The following is a 22,358-nucleotide window of genomic DNA, read 5'->3' on the forward strand; positions in this document are numbered from 1 at the left end:
CCTAAATGCTCAGCAATAGGGAATGGATAGTTAAATAATGGAATATTATGTAGCCACTAAACTGCTACTGAAGAATACGTTTGACACTGAAAGATGTCCATATTATTTAAGTGAAAAAAACTTATTTTTCCAAAATTTGAAGACCTCATATAATCTTAGTTTGAAAAACAGGCATATAAGTGTGTGTGCACGTACACACCCACACACACACACAGAATGTGGAATAAAATGCACTTCTGAAGTGAAGGTAGTGATTCTCTCTGTGGGGAAGTGAGATTACCGGTGAGTATTTTCATCCTTTTTTATTAGTGTCATCAGATTTTCTGGCATGAGCATATATAACTAACATAATAATAAGAAAAAAACCACTTAAAAAGAACAAATACAAGCACAAGTAGAATATGTAGAAATATTCTACTTGTCTTCATAGAAATAACGTGTAAATAGAAAATCATTCCAAATGGAATGAGTATTAACTCCTTGAGTTTTTAATTGTGTAATATCTATTATTTCTATAAATACTTATGTAAGAAAACCAAGTTCAGGTCTTTATGAAGACTCATTTAGAAGAAACCAAGCCTGTTGTTATCACCTCTTTTTTCAAAAAGCTATTCTGGCTCTTGCCAGTCTGAAAAGGAGTTCTTCCATTGAATAGCTCCATGTGCTCAGATTGTTTCTGTTGGGTTACTTGACAGACCGTCTGGACATCCGAGCAGCCCGAGTTCTGCTGGATAATGATCATTATGCCATGGAAAAATTGAAGAAAAGAGTGCTGGAATACTTGGCTGTCAGGCAGCTGAAAAACAACCTGAAGGGCCCCATTCTGTGCTTTGTCGGCCCTCCTGGGGTTGGTAAAACAAGTGTGGGAAGATCAGTGGCCAAGACCCTGGGCCGAGAGTTCCACAGGATTGCGCTTGGAGGCGTGTGTGATCAGTCTGACATTCGAGGACACAGGTAGAAGACCTCTCTCACTTTAATCTCTGATTCTCCTCCCTTTTCTAGAGCCCCCTCATAAGTCAATGCGTAATATAGATCTTTTCCTTAAAATGGCTCTTTGTGATACCTTGATTGCAAAGGACATTTATGGTACTTACTTGCCTCTGCCGTCAAGGTATACCCAACTAACCTTGATGTCTTCGCGATGGTGGATGGGGAGTCTATGCCTCAGCTTTCCTGGAATCTCATTATAATGCAATTATAAATCAGTTATTAAATATTATATCGTTATATTCATTTTGGCCCTATAACATTTCATAAATAATGACCTATAACTTTTTAGAGTTTAAGAAGTAAGTGCAAATAGCAGGCAAATAGGAGGAGGTAAGAAATCTTTGATAACAAATTTATTATGTTGGCAGTTTAAACTTTCTTTCAAGGAGGCTGGTTTGTAGTGTGAGAATGAGTAATAAGGAGAAAAAATTATTAAGCCTTATCCTTGCATTTTTGACACCCTTTCCATAAAAATACATTAAACTATAAGAATTGTGTCTCTGATTAATCTGACATTATTAGAGTGAGATTTTCATGTTATGTTCATTGTTTTATTCTCTGTGGCTCAGACTGGAAGATGCTTTGGGAAAGCATGAACCTCTGTTTCATAGCTGCAGGTTGTGAGAAGACATACCTATGGTGTATGTGTTAAAGTACATTTAAAAACGTAGAACATTTAAGAATGTAGAAATTATGAACTGCTTAAAAAAATATGGTGCTATATACTTAAAATCATATGACGTTGACATACTACTAATATAAGGTAATATGTCAGTTATATCTCAATTAAAATAATTTTTTTAAAAGAGGGCATGTAACTTGGAATAGAAAATAATTAAACTCAAGATAAACTCTGTCCTCAAGATCATACCTTTGATCTTGAAATTGCAAAAGCATTGCAGGTTATAAGTAGGGGCTTTGGCAGGCCTGCCAATGCAAGCATTGAGCAATTACCAGTAGCCAAGGGTAATTTAAATGCGTGTTTACAGTTTGGTGAATATGGTTTAAACTTGAATTGTGGGAGAAAAAAGAATATGATGCTTTCATGACACCTTATTTTTCATCTGCCTTATTCTTGGGATCCTTAAGCAGGGATGGGAAACTGTGGTTCTTTTTATTCTCTTTTACTTGCTTATTTACAATTCTTATGCATTGAAGAAAAATCATTTCAAGATTTTCATAAACAAGCAATAAGGACTGCAGATTAGGTCAAGGAATCGATCGGGGTTGGTCTTTCTGGCAATTTCCAATCATGTTTTTGTTGCCTAGATTTTCTTATTCTCTCATGTGCCACTAGAGGCTGTAGTTCGCTTTTGTAAAGAAATTGGCATCGTGGACCTATCCTAGAGAAGCTAGATCTGTGGCCCGAGTCTTCAGATTGTACGTACAGAGCTTTAGGGAGGTGTTCTCCATGCAAGAGACTTGATTCCTGCACTCTGAATTGTCTTCATTTATTTCTTCCTTTTATCTGTGGCACATTATTGTGTGAGTATTTGATGAAATTTAGAGAGTGAGTTTGTGGAGTTACTGTTATAAGATTAATGTCTTGGGCACATGACATGTAGGTATTTGTCCTTATTTCTTTCTACATTCGTCTTGATTATTTAGTAAGGCTTGGTGCCCAGCACACACTGAACATTCAATAAAAATTACCTTTCGTTATTTTAATTTTCAGTTCTCAGGAGGACATGTTTAGATTTATAAGCTTCAGTATGACTTTTTATAAAATTCAATCGGATTCTTAAATTGTACCTAAAATATCCTGTTTGGAACATTATGTAATTTGTGTGGCAGAATTGTGGAAAATGTATCCTTACGATGCCTGTTGGTGCATATATGCATGCTGAGTCGCTTCAGTTGTGTCCAACTCTTTGCAACTCTGTGGACTGTAGCCCGCCAGGCTCCTCTGTCCATGGGCTGCTCCAGGCAAGAATACTGAAGTGGGTTGCCACGCCCTTCAGGACCCAGGGATTGTGGTCTTCCTGACGCAGGGATCAAACCTGCATGTCTTACACATCTTGCGCATTGGCAAGCGGGTTCTTTACCACTAGCGCCACCTGGGAAATCTGGTTGGTAGGCAATATATAAGGTCATAATCCTCACCACTTATTATGAGCATTGTTGGGTTTAAACAGATCCCTGTTTTAAATCTTTACTGAAACTGATAGATAGAAAATTTGTTTTCTTTTTTCAAGTGAGTATACATTTGTGTGTGTGACTGTTAAGAGAACTGAACCTAAAGAAAATGAAGTTTTTTTTTTTTTTTTATGGATCTTTTGTGAAAGAATCTTGTGTATTGTGTATAAGCTTTTTTATGGTGCATGTTGAGGTTATGATCACTGACAAATAAAAGGTATGCGGGTTTGTCTGTGAATCATTCTATTAAGCCTGATTTTTCCGTACACCTTGCTGGTAACATGTACTTCCTAGCCATCACTGTACCAGCTGTTTTGCTGAACACTGCGGCCATCTGTGCCTTGTGGTACTGGGGACTTATTACCCACCCACCCCCTACATGACCAAAGCCTGGAGAAAGTTTCTGTTTGAAAACCTGTTGAGAAGCTGGTGGAGAGTCGGGAGTGCTGGATAACAGGAAGGCCAGTTGAGAGCAGAGTATGCGCTTGTGACAGTTCCTGGTTGGAGGAGGTGATGAGGGGAGAGGAGACAGCAGAGGATTGTAGCACCACCATGGGGTGGGGTTTGTGGGAACAAGTGGCTCCGCGTCACAGCTGAGGCATTTGGGGAACACCCAGGTCTTGGCATTTTAGTCCTGGTCACATGCTCACAAGCAGAGTTCACGCGGAGTTTTGTTTTTCAGCCTGTGAGTAGGCACCGCTGTTCAGCAGCCTTAAAATAGTCAAGGAGAAACAGAGCTGCCTTCTCTTATCTCCCTTGCTTGTTCTCTTGATCCTGCTACTCACTTTCCCCAGTTTCCCACGCATTGAGTGCCAGCCTCTTGGTAGACGTGCCCGATACGTGGAGGAAGGTGCTAATAAGTTAGAAATTGATTTTAAAAACAACCTAAGATATTCTCTTTTAGAGTTAAAATGACAATGAGGTGGGAGATGGGAAGAAAAAGACTTGGTTTACATGTAAATCCTAGACTGGGAAAATAACAGTGATCTGACTGAACGTTGTCCCGTTGTTTAAGTTCATGTTGTTTTGGTGGATTAGAGGAAGAACAGTCTTGTTTATGCTCCATATTAACTACCCCCTTTTTTCAATTTAATATTTCTCAGTATCTCCATTGAGATTTTTGTCTATTTTTATAAGTCATGGAATCTCGGTGCCCAGCAGTTTTTGACTTATATTTTAATAATTTAAATAATTTAATTATTTAAATATAAATAATTTAAATCAGTTCATAAACACTAAAGATAAAGTGACTTCTTTTGGGGTGAGGTTTTATAAAATCATGTTTGCATAATGATCTTTTCTCATTAGCTGTTCCTCAGTGAAATATATGTTGTGATATTTCTCAGGTTGTTGATGAGAGTATAACTCTTTGAAAGTCACTTACTAGCTGTTTGTTCAGATGATAAAGCTATATCATTGTAAGGAATCCTCAGCTCAATTCTTAACCAATTTGAGAAGAAAAATGAACTTTCGCTTTTCACGTTGATAAATTTTCATATGTAACCTGAAATAGTGAGATTTTAAGTAAATTAGCTGTTTCATTATTAGTCTCTACAAGGGAAAAATAACTGAAGCAGCGAGGTTTTGAAATATTTTTAGCATAGTACGCCAGACATGTTACTGTTTGCTCATCAGCCTCCTTTAATAACGTGTATTTGCATATAGCTCTTCTTTGCCTCCGAAAAGCTTCCAGGTTTGTCTTGAGGCCGCAACCCAAGGCTTCCTCCACTAAGATAAGTGCAGTCAGTGATGATCTTGCTCTCCTCTGGACTGTTGTGCTCCTTAATGATTAAATAATACAGGTCTCTGGCATTTCTAATACCTTTCTGTAGAGGTAAAATGTAAATATAGTAAAAGTAGGAGCTCTGTAGGGTAGGGATTATTTTGTATTTTCTAATCCTCTGTACATCTGTACTGCCAAGCACAGTGCCAAGCATGGTAAGTGCTCTGTAAGTGCTGTGTGAGTTCAAGTAAGATTAAAACATCTTGGAAATCGGGCAGTCCTTTGGATGAGCACATCCATGCAAATGACTGTCTAAGATTTAGGAAAGACTGCTACAGAACAGTTTGATTTGTTTAGACATGCTATATTAAAGACTATTTTTAGTTCCTTAAAGACTGTTTTTCTGTTTTAAAAAGAGCTCATTAGGATTTCTTTTAGCTTTATTACTTTATCCAACTTGAGATACACACACACACACACACACTCACACATACACACACACACCTGCCAGATTTTCATCAGGCAGCTTTTGCCCATTTTTAAAGCAATAGAATTATCATCCTACCCTTTCAACTTAACATTATAACATAAACTTTTTATATTACTTTAAATTGTTTGTGAATATCACTTTAATAGTTTGTTTTGTAGCCCATACGTGCTCCTTCATTGGATAGGCATGAAAAAATTGATGGGAAAATGCCATTTTTTCCTCCCTCTCTACATACTGGAAAAGAAGTAAGGAAAGACACCCCTTATTCCTAACATTTAGATATCCTTGGCAGTGACAGAATGACCAGCCTCTTGGACTATGTTGGATTTGATTTGACTGTATCTAGAGATGATGCAGTATAGTAAAATAGTTGATTGCCATGCAGCTATAAGTAGATGATATTGTAATTTTATGTAGTTGTTTTCTCAAGTATAATACAGATTGCTTTTGGGAAAATTAAGAATGCTAATCTTGAAACTTAAATTTTGAACTATGTAGGCATTTTTGTTTTTGTATCTCATACACTGGTTGAATTGTCCTGATAAGCCTGTGAACAATTACAACAATAAGCCTAGGTAACAATTACACCTATGGATCTATATATTTTCAAGTTCATGCGTATAGTTTAATTTTGAGAAAAACTCCAAGATAGTTATGTATTCAGGCTGAATAATAAGTAATTGGAGCTATACATTCTTAGAAAAGTAAAAGGAAAATGTCCTCAAACTTTCCTGTGTTATGTTATATTGCTTTCTAGATGTTGTATCATAAGGAAGAAGTATTTTGCCCTCGAAAGAGAGTATTTTGCCTCAAAAAGGTTACAATTTATAAAATCATTTATTTCCTACCTCTGTAGTTTCTCAGGATGCTAATTTGTTTTTTAAATTTTTTGTGTTTGTTTGTTGAAAGAGAACATTTTTGTGTATATTTGTAAGTGTGTAGCACTTACAGCTACATTTTTTGTCATCTTATTCATATTCCAAAGGTTTCAGTTCAGTTCAGTTGCTCAGTCGTGTCCGACTCTTTGCGACCCCATGGACCGCAGCATGCCAGGCCTCTGTCTATCACCAGCTCCCGGAGTCCACCCAAACCCATGTCCATTGAGTCGGTGATGCCATCCAACCGTCTCATCCTCTGTCGTCTCCTTCTCCTCCTGCCCTCAATCTTTCCCAGCATCAGGTTTAGTCCAAAGGTTTAGTCATAGTATGTTCTGTAACTTCAGTCAGTGAATTGCATGCTACCCATACCTTCTAGCAAAACACAAGCACACTACAGATACTTTACGTAGCTCACAGGCTCTGATCACAGTTGTCTTGGTTTGACATCTAGATTAGTGGCACACATTTGGGGGTGTCACCTGTGATGGAGGAGCTCTAGGGGCATTGAACACTCTTGGGGCTGTTGTAACTGAGGCTTATGTGCCCACGGCTCAGAAAGCCGAACTCTGACAGCAGGTTTGTAGCAAAGGAAGGGTTCATTGCAGGGTGCCCAGCAATCCTGTGGGAGACAAGCCTCAGATCCAGTTCCACTTGATCTTTGAGCAAGGGGTTTTTCTAAAGGCGGGGAACAAAGAGGCTGGGGTTAATTATCATTGCGTGACATTTCTGTGACATTTCTTAATTGTAGTTTCAAGAGTCTGAATGTCTCTGGTTTATGATTCTCTGCCCAGGTGGTCTATGGCTTGGGACTCCTTGCCTTGGAGAAGCAACCTGAGTTGTATGTTAAACAATGAGATTTATAACAGCTATTTCAGTACACTGGCGATGTTATCGACACCAGTCAGTCATCTGACTCTGGTTGGTCAGTGTTGCATTAGTGCATGATTGAGGTCAGAGGGGACAAGAAAGGAATAGAGTTTTGGATAGATTAATCATTAGCTCAGTAAGGGAACTTGGTCTGGGGGGCTCGGTTTCACTATGAAAAGACTAGACACTGAAATGGGACCCAAACTGAGGTGTAATGACACCTGCCTTTGTATCTTTTTCCAGGAAATTACAAGTGGACTTAAAGTAGCTATTACTAATAACAGTTACAATTACATCTTTTGAAAGCTTACTGTGTGCCAGGCCCTGGGCTGTGTGCTTTACCTATAATAGTCTCTCGTGATCTCATATAATTTATCAGGTTGGTATTGCCATTATCCCCATTTTAGCAGATGAGGGAACTGAGGCTTGGGTCACATTATTTATGCAAAGCAGTACTCAGAGACTTATATGACCTTAACAGTGGTCATAGATATTTTGGGTCCTGGCATCATTCATCTGGTGTCTTTAAGCAAATAAGGGCTTCTATTTGGGAAACGATCTTACAACTCTATATGCAGCATCTGATCTGTTTTAAGACCCACTTTCCATTATCAGAGTGCTCACTGGCTCTTTAGAGGAGGCCGTATGCTTGGTATCCATGGGTAAAACCTAGGTCTTAAGTGTGAATCAGGAGAACTGCAGGGCCAGTACATGCTGCGGACATTGCATTATTGGAAAGATCCCTTTGTGAGAGGTGGTCAGGAAGAGTTTAGTAGGATCTCTGAGATTTACATAGGCAGGGAGGGTATTGAGAGCAGGAACTCAACCGTATTAACAAAGGTAAAAAAAAGCGTAAGGGGTATTAATAGAACCTCAGTTGTGGTTGGAAAGCCGGTGGTGGGGACTAGATTGTGAAGAACCCTGAATTCCAGACTGAAGAGTTTGGACCTTATCTTCTAGGTTCTGGGAAACAGTAGAAAGCCTAGGAGGAGTTGTTTATATACTATAACTGGTACTTCGATTTCTGCTGCTTCTTTAGAAAGGGCAGCTATCTAGAATATTATTTTCTCTGCATGACTGTAGGTCTAGAATCAGGACTTGGCTTTGAAATCTGCCTATCAAAAACAGTAAGGAAAGGAAAAGAAATTAATGCAGCAAGAAATGAACCTTAGAGCTTTGAGGTTTTGTGTTTGTTTTTTTTTTAATTTTGCTTCCCTGCTTATTCACAGAAGGCTGACAAATCTGTCAGTTCTCCAGAGAGAGAATTTCAGAGAACTTATTACTTACAAGTCCTGTGATTCCTATATCCTGTTCTGAAGTCTTGAATGCTAACTCCTCATTATAACCGGACAGCGTTTATTGTATCTGGTTCCAGGGCCTCAATCACTCCCCCAGATGAAAAGCATTCCTACGATATTCTTGAGGCTTTCTTGTCTTTTCAAAGGTCACGATTTCCTCTGTCCTACTTTATACCAGTCATGTGGCAGGATTGCTCCGTGAGCCGGCTTTGTGCCGATCATGCGATACGGCCGCTGTCCCACTGGTCCTTGGTTTCTTTCTTGCAGGCTCTCACCCTTTCATGCCTCTTCACAAACAGCATTTGATTTCTCATGGCTTAGGCCGGAGGGTTATAATTAAAATCAGGAAATTGCTGCTTAAAATACAGTTTCGCTGGCTTTGTAAAAAAGGCACTGTTTTTAGTTTGACAAACATATTTTTATTTCGTGTCATGCTCTGCATCTGTCAGTTATGTAGATGATTTTTGTTCAGATATGTTAAAGCAGCCTCTAACATTTGAATGCACAACCAAATGTCTGGCTGAGCTTGGTTATGCCAGTTGGTGTATATAGGGTGAACGCAGTTTTATTCAAAAGGCCAGAATTAATGAAATTTTTCTATAAATACTGTTGGTCCCAGATCCTCTTACTACTATGTGTAACAAATTATTGTCTATGAAAATAAAAAAGTTGGAATTTTTCTCTTTTTTTGGGTGGGGTCTGCAAGTATTTTGAGTGGGCCTTTGAACCCATTCTAATTTCCTCCATGAATATGGTGATAATGTTTTAGCCAGCCTCGAGTCAGCCTTTTCAGACTGTAAAAAGGCAGTTACACTGGGGTTTGGGAAGTGCCAGAAAGATGCCTGGAAAAGCTATGAAAAATATGGGAATTAAATTCATAGGGCTCTCTGGATGTTTTGGCATCTTGGAAGTGTAAGAATTGTAACTATGTGACTAAAGTATAATTTTTTTCAGTTTCACTAAGTGGTAAAATATCCAATATCATGGGTAATTTACAGTCAGAATTAAATAGAAAATAAGAATTGAATCTGATCATTCTTTGATGTATCACAGGGCTTTTAAAATTTATAGTTATCTCCTGTGGTAACTAAATGACTTCTTCCTGATCCAGAATTTTGATTTCTAAGCGATACTGTGCCTGCCTCCTGCCATCTTTCTGTTGCTAATCTATGGCTTGCCTTCTGCAGGCGCACCTATGTTGGCAGCATGCCTGGCCGGATAATCAATGGCTTGAAGACTGTAGGGGTAAACAATCCAGTGTTCCTGTTAGATGAAGTGGACAAACTAGGAAAAAGTCTGCAGGGTGATCCTGCAGCAGCTCTGCTTGAGGTAAGATTTACAAGATCTCCATCTTTATTCACACTGGAAGAGTGTGGCTAAGAGTAGATGATCATATTTAGGGAACTTATACATTCATGTGGATCTTCCAGGTGGTGATAGTGGTAAAGAACCCACCTGCCAATGCAGGAGATAAAAGAAACTCGGGTTCGATCCCTGGATCAGGAAGAACCCCTGGAGGAGGCCATGGCAACCCACACCAGTCCTCTTACCTGGACAGTCCCATGAACAGAGGAGCCTGGTGGGCTACAGTCCATGGGGCTGCAGAGTCAGACATGGCCGCAGCACGCATGCGATACACTGATGTGGGTTTAGTCATGGGAAAATTACTTCAATACAAACTAAAGTCTGAAGCCATTTGATAATTTAAAATGTCTGAGGGGTTTTCTTTGTTCTTTTTCTAATAATTCCTCTTGTTTCTTTTTTTCCTTTTTTATCAGTTTAGTTGTTTACAGAATAGCAATTCTTTAAGATTGTTACAAAAAACAGCAAGCAAGTCTCCTCTCTGGGGTACCTTATTTCTTTTTCTGCACTTTGACCCTCTTACTTTTAGGTCTTTCTTGAGATAGTGTGGCTCTATTGCTTTCTTGATTTTAGAGGTTTGGGTGTTATCTGTGGATTCCTTTCTATAGGAGATGAGTTTGCTGCCTATGCTTCCAATCTCCCAATATAAATTGTATCCTGATTTTGTTAAGTCATTGTTGAGTGTTTACACTATCACAGTTATATAAGCCCTTTTCACAGTTGAACCACGTGAACCATGATCACTCTTCTTTTTCTGTCCTTTGTGTTTTTTTGTGTTTTTAAAAATCTTTTTGAAGTTAATGATTGTCTTGTTTCTTTTGTTTACTTTCACCAACTATCTGATTCTTTTTGGGAGACTTTCAAACACTTTGTGTTTTATTGATTTTTGTCTTCCGTCAATCTAAGTTGGTTGTTCCCACCCTGGGCATGGAGCTGTGGTCCGAGGGTCACTCTTCACCTCCTCCGTGTTGGGTTTCCTGATTCCTGTAGTCCATGTCTTCCTCTTTTTTGATTTATCCTCTCATTGTCCTGGTGTTAGTCCCTCAGTAGCTTTCTGAGAAAGCCTGAATGTAAACATTTTTCAACTTTGAATATCAGAAAATGTCTTTATTGTTCTCTCATACTTGATTGGTAGTTTGACTGGGTATAGAATTCCAGGTGGAAATAATTTTCCTGCAAACTTTTAAAGACAATTTCTCCTTTGTTTTCCAGTCTTCATTGTTGCTGTTGATGAAGCAAAGCTGTTGCGTTCTGACTTTTGTAACTTGTTTTACTCTCTGAAAACTTTTCAGATCTCCACTTTATCCCAGTGTTCTGAAGATTAACTAATCTGCCATGGCATAAGTCTCTTTGTTTCCATTTTTGCTGATGCTTTGAAGACTCTTTGTATTGAAAAATCCTCTCCTTTTATTTCTACAAAAGTTTCTTGAATCTTTTTGTTGGTGATTCTTCTTCATTTTTGGGGAACTCCTATTAATTTGATGTTAGATCTTTAATTTTCTTATCTCTCCTATTACTCACCTTTTTTTATGGTTTGCTCTACTTCCTCTGAAGACTTCCTCAGCTTTATCTTTTAATCCTTCTCTGAGTTTGTCATTTCAGAGAACCCCCCCCCCTTTTTTTTTAACTTCTCTGCATGCTCTTTTTATAGTATCTTGCTCTTGTTACATAGTTGTAAAATGTCCTTTTATCTCTGTGAGAAAAATACTAACAGATTAAGAAAATTTTTTTCTTTCTTTGCTCTAAAGCTTCATTTGTCTGTTCATTACATATATTTTTTCTGGTCTCTGTTTTTTATATTAGAATCTTTCATTAGATGTCTGACAGTTTTGTCTGTTCATATATAAAATTAGTTGATTGGTTGGTTGCTAAGTCCTGTCCAACTCTTGGCAACCCCATGGACTGTAGCCCACCAAGCTCCTCGGTCCATGGGATATTCCAGGCAAGAATACTGCAGTTGGTGGCCATTTCTTTCTCCAGGGGATCATCCCAACCCAGGGATTGAATGTGCGTCTTCTGCTTGGTGCATGGATTCTTTACCATTGAGCCACCAGGGAAGCCCCATTCATATTTAATAGGATTTTAAAAAGCTGATGGGAAGCTATAAGCATGTGAGAGAGGGTTTATTGATTACGATTTTCAGGGTAGGTCATCTGACTAATATATTTGATTAGGGAACCTCACGTGTCAATAACTTTAGGTCTTTTTTTAAGGCTGGTCACATTTCTTAGGGAAGACTGTTCAAGTCTCTTGGCTTGAGAATGAAGGCCCAGCTGCCAGCCTCTGGGAGCCAAGCAGGGGAAGCATTCAGCATCCCGGATGTATGCACTCACCTTAGCTGTTGATTTCAGTAGAGTATGTACTCTGCTCGGCTGTGCCGTGTCACCTGCGCAGGGACCTGCTGATTTCTGTTCTTAAGGAAATCCCAGTACTTTACTGGGATAGGGGAAGGGATCTGGCATCTGACTGCTTCTTAAGTTTACTTTAACCAGTCCTCCTTATTTTACCACTTCTGCCCCTCTCTTTACCCTGGTTTATGTAAAATAATATTAATATTCAAATTGGTTTTTAAAACTGAGGGAAAACTTGCTTTGTGAAAGTTTTTTTTTTTTCCCTTGCTTTGAGTTCCCTCTGGCTTCCTGATTCTTTTCTGTTGTAATCTCCTGAGGACAGGATGGACTGGGATGTGTCTTACAAGTAGGGAGACCATCATTTCTGTTTTGCATGGGACACTCCTGGTTATGCCCAATTCTTAATTGCATTCTCTTTTAGTCTTAGAAGTGGGGCCTCTTTGGACAATAAAAAGCATAGTTACCTCACTTTAAAAGCCCCAGGGTTTGGAGATAAGAGTTTTATTTGGTTTGGTTTTGCTTGTTTTTATTCAAAGACAGTTCTCGTTTGTCTCAGTAACTAGTTTACTAATCAGTACTATGAATGATAGAATAATAAACATTATTTAAGATTTCAGTCGTTTGTTAGATGCTGACTTTAGACTTGAAGACTTGAATTGGAGCATTTTTCAGATAATATAACAGATTCTCTCATTAGACACACACTGTTACCTTGTTGAAAAGAACTTAATGTGGATTCCCTGATAGATAGTTAGATTTTCCCAACAGACTGTCTGTGAGAGTTGTGAAACAAGTCCACCAAAGACAGCTTCACAAGCAGTAGGAGGAGAGGAATAGCCCCCGTATGTTTGTTTGACTGTATGTTTTAAGTGTTCACCTAGTACTTTGTGGCGATTCAGTAATGTTTGTTGAATTGATGTTTGATGAGGAATAGCTGACATATATTTATATTTTCTGACATAGAACTTGATAGTCACTCTTTTGACAATTGATTTATTAATATTCTAAACTAAAAGTACAAAAACCTCAAATGATACCTTTAAGTAAGTGCCACCCTGGGTTGCGTGCTTATCTCTGAGGTTTAGTGACTGATAGCATCAGTTTCTTATTGACTGTGGTTCTGTAGAGTGAAGCAAGATGCAGATATGGAAGAACCAAGGGATGTCCCTGACATCCTCCTCCCCACCTACCCAAATCCTGGGTGAGAATTTCTCATGCCTCACAGTGTATTAAAACAAGAAGAATACATGTAAAAACACTTTGTAAACTGTAAAGCAGAAGTAGATGTTTTTCTGGAATCCCCTTACCTTCTCCACGATCCAAGTGTTGGCAATGTGATCTCTGGTTCCTTTGTCTTTTCTAAACCCAGCTTATACATCTGGAATTTCTTGGTTCATATACTACTGAAACTTAGCTTGAAAGATTTTGAGCATAACCTTGCCAGCAGGCCAAATGAACACCATTGTATGGTAGTTTGAACATTCTCTGGCATTGCCCTTCTTTGGGATTGAAATAAAAACTGATCTTTCCAGTCCTGTGGCCACTGCTGAATTTTCCAAATTTACTGGCATATTTAGTGCAGCACTTCAACTACATCAACCTTTAGGATTTGAAATAGCTCAGCTGGAATTCTGTCACCTCCACTAACTGTTCATAGTAATGCTTCTTAATGCCCAGTTGACTTTACACTCCAGGATATCTGGCTCTAGATGAGTGACCACACTGTTGTGGTTATCTGAGTCATTAAGACCTTTTTTGATCTTTGGTGTATTCTTGCCACTTTTTCTCAATCTCTTTTGCTTCTATTAGGTCCTTACCGTTTCTGTCCTTTATCGTGTCCATCCTTGCATGAAACGTTCCCTTAATATCTACAATTTTCTTGAAGAGATCTCTAGTTTTTCCCATTCTATTGTCTTCTGCTATTTCTCTGCATTTTTCATTTCTTATCTTTTTGCTAGTCTTTGGAACTCTGTATTCATTTAGGCTTATCTTTTCCTTTCTCCCTTGCCTTTCACTTCTCTGTTTTCCTCAGCTATTTATAAAACCTCTTCAGACAATCACTTTGCCTTCTTGGATTTCTTTTTCTCTGGGATGGTTTTGGTCACTGCCTCCTGTACAGGGTTACAAACTTCTGTTGATATTTCTTCAGTCATTCTGTCTACCAGACCTAATCCCTTGAATCTATTTATCACCTCCACTGTATAATCATAATGGATTTGATTTAGGTCATAACTGAATGACCGAGTGGTTTTCCCTACATTCTGAGCCACAGTCAGCTCCATGTCTTGTTTTTGCTGACTGTATAGAGCTTCTCCATCTTTGGCTGCAAAGAATATAATCAATCTGTTTCACTGTCTACACGAAATCCTTTGACTATGTGGATCACAGCAGACTATGGAAAATTCTTAAAGAAATGGAAGTATCAGACCACCTTAACCATTTCCTGAAAAACCTGTATCCAAGTCAAGAAGCAACAGAACTGGACGTGGAACAACTGACTGATTCAAAATTGGAAAAGTAGTACAATAAGGCTGTACGTTGTTACCCTGCCTATATAACTTGCATGCAGAGTACATTGTGAGAAATGCTGGGCTGGGTGAATCTCAAGCTGAAATCAAGATTGTCAGGAGAAATATCAAGAACCTCAGATATGCAGATGATACCCTTCTAAAGGCAGAAAGTGAAGAGGAACTGAAGAGTCTCTTGATGAGGGTGAAAGAGAAGAGTGAAAAAGCTGGCTTAAAACTCAGCATTCAAAAACTAAGATTATGGCATCCAGTCCCATCACTTCATGGGAAATAGAAGGGGAAAAAGTGGAAGCAGTGACAGATTTTATTTTCTGGGGCTCCAAAATCACTGTGGATGTTGGCTGCAGCCATTAAATTAAAAGATGCTTGCTTCTTGGAAGAAAAGCTGCGACAAACCTAAACAGCTTATTAAAAAGCAGAGATATCACTTTACCAACAAAGGTCCATGTAGTCAAAGCTACGATTTTTCCAGTAGTCATGTACAGATGTGAGAGCTGGAACATAAAGAAGGCCAAGTGCCAAAGAATTGGTGTTTTCAAATTGTGGTTCTGCATAAGACTTGGGACTCCCTTGGATAGCAAGGAGATCAAACCAGTCAATCCTAAAGGAAATCAACCCTAAATATTAATTGGAAGGACTGGTGCCTAAACTGAAGCTCCAATACTTTCGTAACGAGCCAACTCATTGGAAAAGACCCTGATGGTGGGAAAGATTGAAAGCCGAAAGAGAGGGAATGACAGGAAATGGGATGGTTGGATGGCATCACCAACTCAATGAACAAAAAGTTTGAGCAAACTCAGGGAGATAGTAAAGGACAGGGAATGCTGGAGTCCACGGGGTTGCAAAGAGGCACAACTTCACTACTAAACAACAACAAAGTGTGCTAAAGCTGCCATAACAAATACCACAGACTGGATTTCTTTAAAAAAAAACCAAACATACGTATTTTCTCACAGTTCTAAAGCTTGAAGTCTCAAATCAAGGTGTTGGCAGGTTTGATTTTTCCTGAGGTCTCTGACTTGTGCCACCTTCTCACTGTGTTGTCAGATGACCTTTTCTCTGTGCTCATGCATGCCTCATCTCTTCCTCTCTTACAAGGACACCAGTCATATTGGATAAGAGACCCACCCTTAATGGCCTTTTCTAACCTTAATTACCTCCTTAAAGACCCTTTTTCCAATTATACATTGAGGGGATACGAGTCAATCTATAACTAAAGATAAATACGCAACATAAACATAACATATATGTGCCGTTGTACTAATGATAGATATTTATACATGCGGCACATACAGAATACATTTTTAAAGGTTAAGCAGTTATTTTTGGTGAAAATGATGTATTTTAATTAGGTAATTGTTTTTATTTTATTTTGTACTGTGGCTGTCAAAGCTTATTCCAGAAATAAGTGTCAACTCCTGTTATTTCCTTACTGTTCACATTTTTGCCTCTATTATCTTTAATGATATGTTGCAGAAATCTTTTTAAACACTCCATTCATCCATTTATATTCTATAAAAATACTGAATCAGGAAAACATGGACTGCAGTTGTACTATCATCACAATTAAAGCAGATGAGTGAGGACTCCCACATCAGCCCATTATGTTATGGGATTTCTACTCTTCTCAGAATATCTCATATGTGTGTGATGTGTATTTCAAGTGAGGGCATTACTCTTGTAGTAAATATTTTAAAAACTAATTTCTTTCTGGTATTTATAGACATATAAAGATGAATATATGTACTCATATTTTCTACTTGCACCTCAGGGGGCTTTTGTAAACATTCCACTTTGATGACCCCTGGTCTAGACAAAATACAGATGGAGTCACAATTGGACAGTGGCTTCACAGGCATGCACATTGTTACCTGTTGTATCCTACGTGTTGCTACATGTATCCTGTGTAGTCAGATACTTTTGAAACTTTTTAAAGAAGTCATGATTATGCGTGAAAATTCTGCAGGTGTTATCCTAATAATGTTCTGTCATTTATTATTGCACAGAGGAGTCTAAGGCTTTTTCAGTTTGTAGTGTTGAGTCTTCTGGAATATTTTCTTGGTTATTTCTTTAATTACATTTGCTGAGACCTCTTCTTTAGTTACATCAATTAGGTATGAATTGGATATTGTTATTTTTTTCCATATCTTTCCTCTACATAGCCTTACTGCCTTCGTTTTCTATGTTCTGGACATTTTTCTCAGCTTGGTCATTATCACTGATTTAATTTCTATAGTATTTGTGTGTGGCTTCCAGAGTTGATTTTAGTTATTTTACTGTACTTTATTTTTTACTTTTGTTGTAAAAAAATATAACTAACAAAAGTTGAGAAAATAGTATGCTGCTGCTAAGTCGCTTCAGTTGTGTCCGACTCTGTGTGACCCCAGAGACGGCAGCCCACCAGGCTCCCCTGTCCCTGGGATTCTCCAGGCAAGAACACTGGAGTGGGTTGCCATTTCCTTCTCCAGTGCATGAAAGTGAAAAGTCAAAGTGAAGTCGCTCAGTCATGTCCGACTCTTAGTGACCCCATGGACTGCAGCCTACCAGGCTCCTCCATCCGTGGGATTTTCCAGGCAAGAGTACTGGAATGGGGTGCCATTGCCTTCTCCGGAGAAAACAGTATAATTAACCATAAAATTTGTCACTTGCCTTAACAATTGCCATCTCATGGCCAGTGGTGGTGTTTTTTTTTGGCTGTGCTGGGTCTTTGTTGTGGCACGCAGGCTCTCTGGTTGTGGCATGCAGGCTCACTTGGGCTCTGGAGTGTGCAGGACCAGTAGTTAGTTGCATTGCTTAGTTGCCCCACAGCATGTGGGATCTTAGTTCCCCGACCAGGGATTGAACCTGTGACCCTTGCATTGGATGGCAGACTCTTAACCACTGGATTGCTAGGGAAGTCCCTCATAGCCAATCTTGTTTTGTCTGTTCCTACCCATTCTCCTTCATCCCATTCTTACTTATTTTGAATCAAATTCCAGACGTCATATCTTTTCATAAATACTTTAGCATCTACCTCTAAAAGGTACAGACTTTTAAAAAGTATCACCATACCATTAATATCATACTTAGAGATGATAGTTGCCTCATCATGTATAATATGTGGAGTATATTCCTGGGTTACCTAACAAATATCTGTAGTTCTTCTTTTGCCAGAAACAGTTACTGAAGAACAGTTCTCGGCATACACCCCTTCCCATAGTTTAATCACTGTGCTGACTTCACATCCCTGAGAATACAATGTCATATCACAGCTGTTTCCATTCCCAGTCATTCTGCATAGGTAGGAATTAATAGTTTGGGGTTTACATAGAGATAACTTTTAATGAGAAGAAAGAAAAAACAGTTCTGGTCATTCCTGAAATCTGCTTCTTTATGTGGGTGAGTTGGGCCATGGAAGCCCTCATTCCAAGGCTTGGGGAAGAAGCAGAGGTTTGATAGCTGAAAAATTCTCACTATAAAATGTGTCACTCCCTGGATTCAACAGTTTACCTTAAGGTTTCATCAGAGTAATGGTTCCTAGAAACGCTTCTTATCTGGCATTCTAATGATCATTATTATTTTTGATGTTGTTCAAACTCTACAGTTTTTTTTTGTATTTTCCTAATAAAAGATGGAGGTATGCAAATTGAGCATCACTGATTTTCTCTCCTCCTAACCTAGGTGTCCAGTAATACACTTTAAAAAGACCTCATTCATAATCCAGAAAACATTGCTTTACTGATTTTCCTACTTTTAAAAAAACTCAGTGTCTTAAAATTTTAAGGGAAAAAAATTATTTCTCTTGGATGGCAACATATCCAACATGTATGTATTAAATTTAATTACAGCCATTAAATGAGAAATTTTTACTTAACTAGCCAGTCAGTTTAACTAAGAATGCCATACATAGATGAGCAATTTTCAGATCATTGGTAGACAGTAATATTACACTTAGCCAGTTTATACTGAACATAATTAGAATTGTCTTTGACTTGACATTTAATATTATTTTAAGTCTTATGAAGATATAAATAGTAGAACTCCCTGGGAATTGTATTCTAGATATACACTGAGTTACCAATAACAATGAATATTTAACAAAATTCAAGAGTTTTCAAGAAAAGGGCTTCAAATTAAGACTAACTTGTGGATACGTTTAAAAATAAGTAAAACTTTAGAAAGGGAATCAGAAGCAAGGAAAGGCTGGTTATATAGAAAAATTGTGATTGATTTAAGTATTTAAGTCATTTTACTTCCTTTTTGACTGTGCATGTTAACCCTGTTTATATCTGTACTAATCCAGTCTAAGCGTAAGTGTTAAGATATTGAAGTTTAAAACGTGGAAGCCACGTGTTGCCTTCTTTAAAGTCCAGTGTAGGCCTCTCCCCTGTGAGTGCCTACAACTTGGAGCATTTGAACAGTGATCTGAGAAGATACAGTCTCCTTAATATATAGTTGTTCAACATTTTAAGAATCTAATTAGTAAATATCTAATTTATTCAATTAAAATATTTTCAAGGGATAGTAATATTTTGCTCATTATAAACAGGAAGATTTTGCTTTTTAAAAAACGATCAGGAACATTCCCTGGTGGTTCAGTCTTTAGGACTCCGTGTTTCCAACTGCAGAGGGCATGGGTTCAATTCCTGATCAGGAAACTAGATCCTACTTACCATGATGAGCCGAAAAAAGAAAAACTGTTAAAGACTTTCTGATAATGTTTGAGAAGGAACATACTAATTATTATTTTACCTATTACCTTAGAATTTCAAAATACCATACACATTTACTTTATATTCTCATAGCAGTTGAGAGAGGGTGTGTTACCAGGAGGTAAACTGGTTCTGCGGGATTGGTAGCTTATTTGTGGCCACATAGTGAGTCATTAATAGATTTTGAGAACAAAGTTTGAATGGTTAATTTTTGCTTATTTGTGCTTTTATATGTTTAAGAGAATTTTAACATTGAACATGTTTCCCATTTTTAATGTTATCCCCATATTTCCCAAACTAACTGTAATGAGCAGAAATATCATCGTGTGTTTTAATTTATGTGGTTTTCTGTTGGAACTACTGCCTCTGTTTCAGTGTTTCTTGTTCTCCCACAGGTGTTGGATCCTGAACAAAACCATAACTTCACAGATCATTATCTAAACGTGGCCTTTGACCTTTCCCAAGTCCTTTTTATCGCTACTGCCAACACCACTGCTAGCATTCCCCCTGCCTTGTTGGACAGGATGGAGATCATTCAGGTGCCAGGTACTTACCTTGTAAACAAAAGTCAAAACTTTGTTAAATAAAAGGCTATTTGTTGCTTTTCTGAGCAGAATTCTTTAAAACTGGTCCAGCTATGGAATTTTGAGTAAAAAATTGATTTGCCAGTGTTGATCAGAAGTTCTGAATCTGGCATATAAACCAGCTTTTATATAGATTTAACATCTATAAAATAAACATGACAGATAAGAGTGTGTTTATGTTCTATACAATATACATTGTATGTTCTGTAACACTTTCAGATTCAACTTAGCATTGAAAACTGATTATTTTTATGGAAAATAAGATATTCTTCTTTGAAGCAGTTTCTAAAATTATAGATAAAATAATTTACTTTTTCAAAGTATATGTCTAAAAACCAAAAATAGATCTCATTGCCAGTGTAGCTTCCTGTCTATCAGATTTGGAAGTTTTTACTCTCTCTTAGAAAATCTAATCATTTATTCTCATTAGGAAGTAGATCCTAAGACTTCTCTTTATTACATCTGGCCTCATTTTTATATAAAATTACAGAGTACTTTCAAATTCTTCTTTTTAGTTGAATCTGTCAAGTACTTACATACTTTTTTTTTTTTTTAACCATGCCTTCTTCACAGGACTGTGTTTTTTAAAAAGTCCTTAAGTTGTGTGTGTGTTCAGTCGCTCAGTCATGTCACTTTTTATGGCCCCATGGACTGTAGCCCACCAGGCTCCTTTGCCCATGGAATTTTCCATGCAGGAATACTGGAGTGGGGTGCTGTTTGCTACTCCAGGGGATCTTCCTGACCCAGGGATAGAACCCGTGTCTCTTGTGTTTCCTGCTTTGGCGGTGGATTCTTTGCCACTGTTGCCGCCTGTGAAGCCCTTTTTAGTTACTAACACTAAGTAAATCCCAGTGTTTTCACCTTATTTAAATTGTCCAGAATTACTTCTCCCTAGAAAAGATCAAATGTCAGTGGGTATCTTTTAAAATAAAAATAGATAACAATAAATATAATCTGAATATATATTTCATATTAAACTGAAATATATTTTTACTCTCAAGTAAATGATAATTCAATTTCTTAGTTATCTGTGAACCCTGCAGGATCCTGTAGTTTTAAAATACGGTGGGCTATTTTAAAATTGCTTTGTGCTTATTTATAAGACTAAAATAAATAACTAATGAGACCCAGTTGCATGGAAACTCCAAATTCAGGCAGAAATCCATAAGATATATTAACATATTCACCAAGTGAAATAATCAGGACAGCTGCTGCAGAGGTGGACATTGGTGCCACCTTCTTCTCAGGTTTGCTTATCTTATCTTTTAGCTCTAATGGTGGTTTTTAATCTCCTTTTTATACCAAAAGATAGATTCCTGTCCATTCATCTTTTTAATTTTTGCTTGTTAAAGGGAAAGGGGGCAATCATTATAGGGGACACTCATCTTACAGGACTTAAAGAGAAAGTAAATTGTTACTTATTGAGACTTTTAAGTGGATAAGACCATAAAGTATTTTAAATATATAAATTATCTATGTAATTCCAACATGTAAGGAAAAAACTCTTATAGGGACGCCGTAGTTTCTGTTTTGTTTGTTGCGAAAATTTACAGTTGGACTTCTGGAAATAGCCCCTGTGCAGCTCTTCCCTTGAAGTCTTAATAGAAGCCTCTGTTGTTACTGTTGTAAGTTTTTTTCAATTATGCAGAAAATTATGCTAAAGAAAAAGGATAGCTTTATTTTTCTTTTAAATAATAAAATAAAACTTGCATTTAAATTGAGGAGATTTAAATTATATCTTTATCTTAATGAAAGTGAGATTTTTTTTCTCTTTAAGAGAGATACCATTTTATTTATTTATTCATTTTTTTGCCTCTAAGTTGATTTTTTTTTTTTTTTTTTTTTCTTTTTTAACTTTACAGTATTGTATTTGTTTACTGAAAGAGAAACTCCCCAGGTCAGTAGGTGCCCAATATGCTACTGGAGATCAGTGGAGAAATAACTCCAGAAAGAATGAAGGGATGGAGCCAAAGCAAAAAGAATACCCAGCTGTGGATGTGACTGGTGATAGAAGCAAGGTCCGATGCTATAAAGAACAACACTGCATAGGAACCTGGAATGTCAGGTCCATGAATCAAGGCAAATTGGAAGTGGTCAAACAAGAGATGGCAAGAGTGAATGTCGACATTCTAGGAATCAGCGAACTGAAATGGACTGGAATGAGTGAATTTAACTCAGATGACTATTATATCTACTACTGCGGGCAGGAATCCCTCAGAAGAAATGGAGTGGCCATCGTGGTCAACAGAAGAGTCCAAAATGCAGTACTTGGATGCAATCTCAAAAATGACAGAATGATCTCTGTTCGTTTCCAAGGCAAACCATTCAATATCACAGTAATCCAAGTCTGTGCCCCAACCAGTAACGCTGAAGAAGCTGAAGTTGAACGGTTCTATGAAGACCTACAACACCTTTTAGAACTAACACCCAAAAAAGATATCCTTTTCATATAGGGGACTG

The 22,358-nt window shown here is 37.8% G+C and overlaps 1 protein-coding gene across 1 annotated transcript in view; it reads left to right on the forward strand.

Moving 5' to 3' along the window:
- Positions 1–22,358, forward strand: part of LONP2 (lon peptidase 2, peroxisomal) — an 84,650-nt gene that overhangs the window by 22,763 nt on the left and 39,529 nt on the right. Inside the window, exons 7-9 of the mRNA XM_019979324.2 lie at positions 696–954; positions 9,570–9,711; positions 19,710–19,860. Coding sequence (XP_019834883.2) covers positions 696–954; positions 9,570–9,711; positions 19,710–19,860 — 552 coding nt within the window. The remainder of the gene's footprint in view (positions 1–695; positions 955–9,569; positions 9,712–19,709; positions 19,861–22,358) is intronic.

The sequence above is a fragment of the Bos indicus genome, chromosome 18, assembly GCF_029378745.1.
Source record: "Bos indicus isolate NIAB-ARS_2022 breed Sahiwal x Tharparkar chromosome 18, NIAB-ARS_B.indTharparkar_mat_pri_1.0, whole genome shotgun sequence".
NCBI lineage: Eukaryota > Metazoa > Chordata > Mammalia > Artiodactyla > Bovidae > Bos > Bos indicus.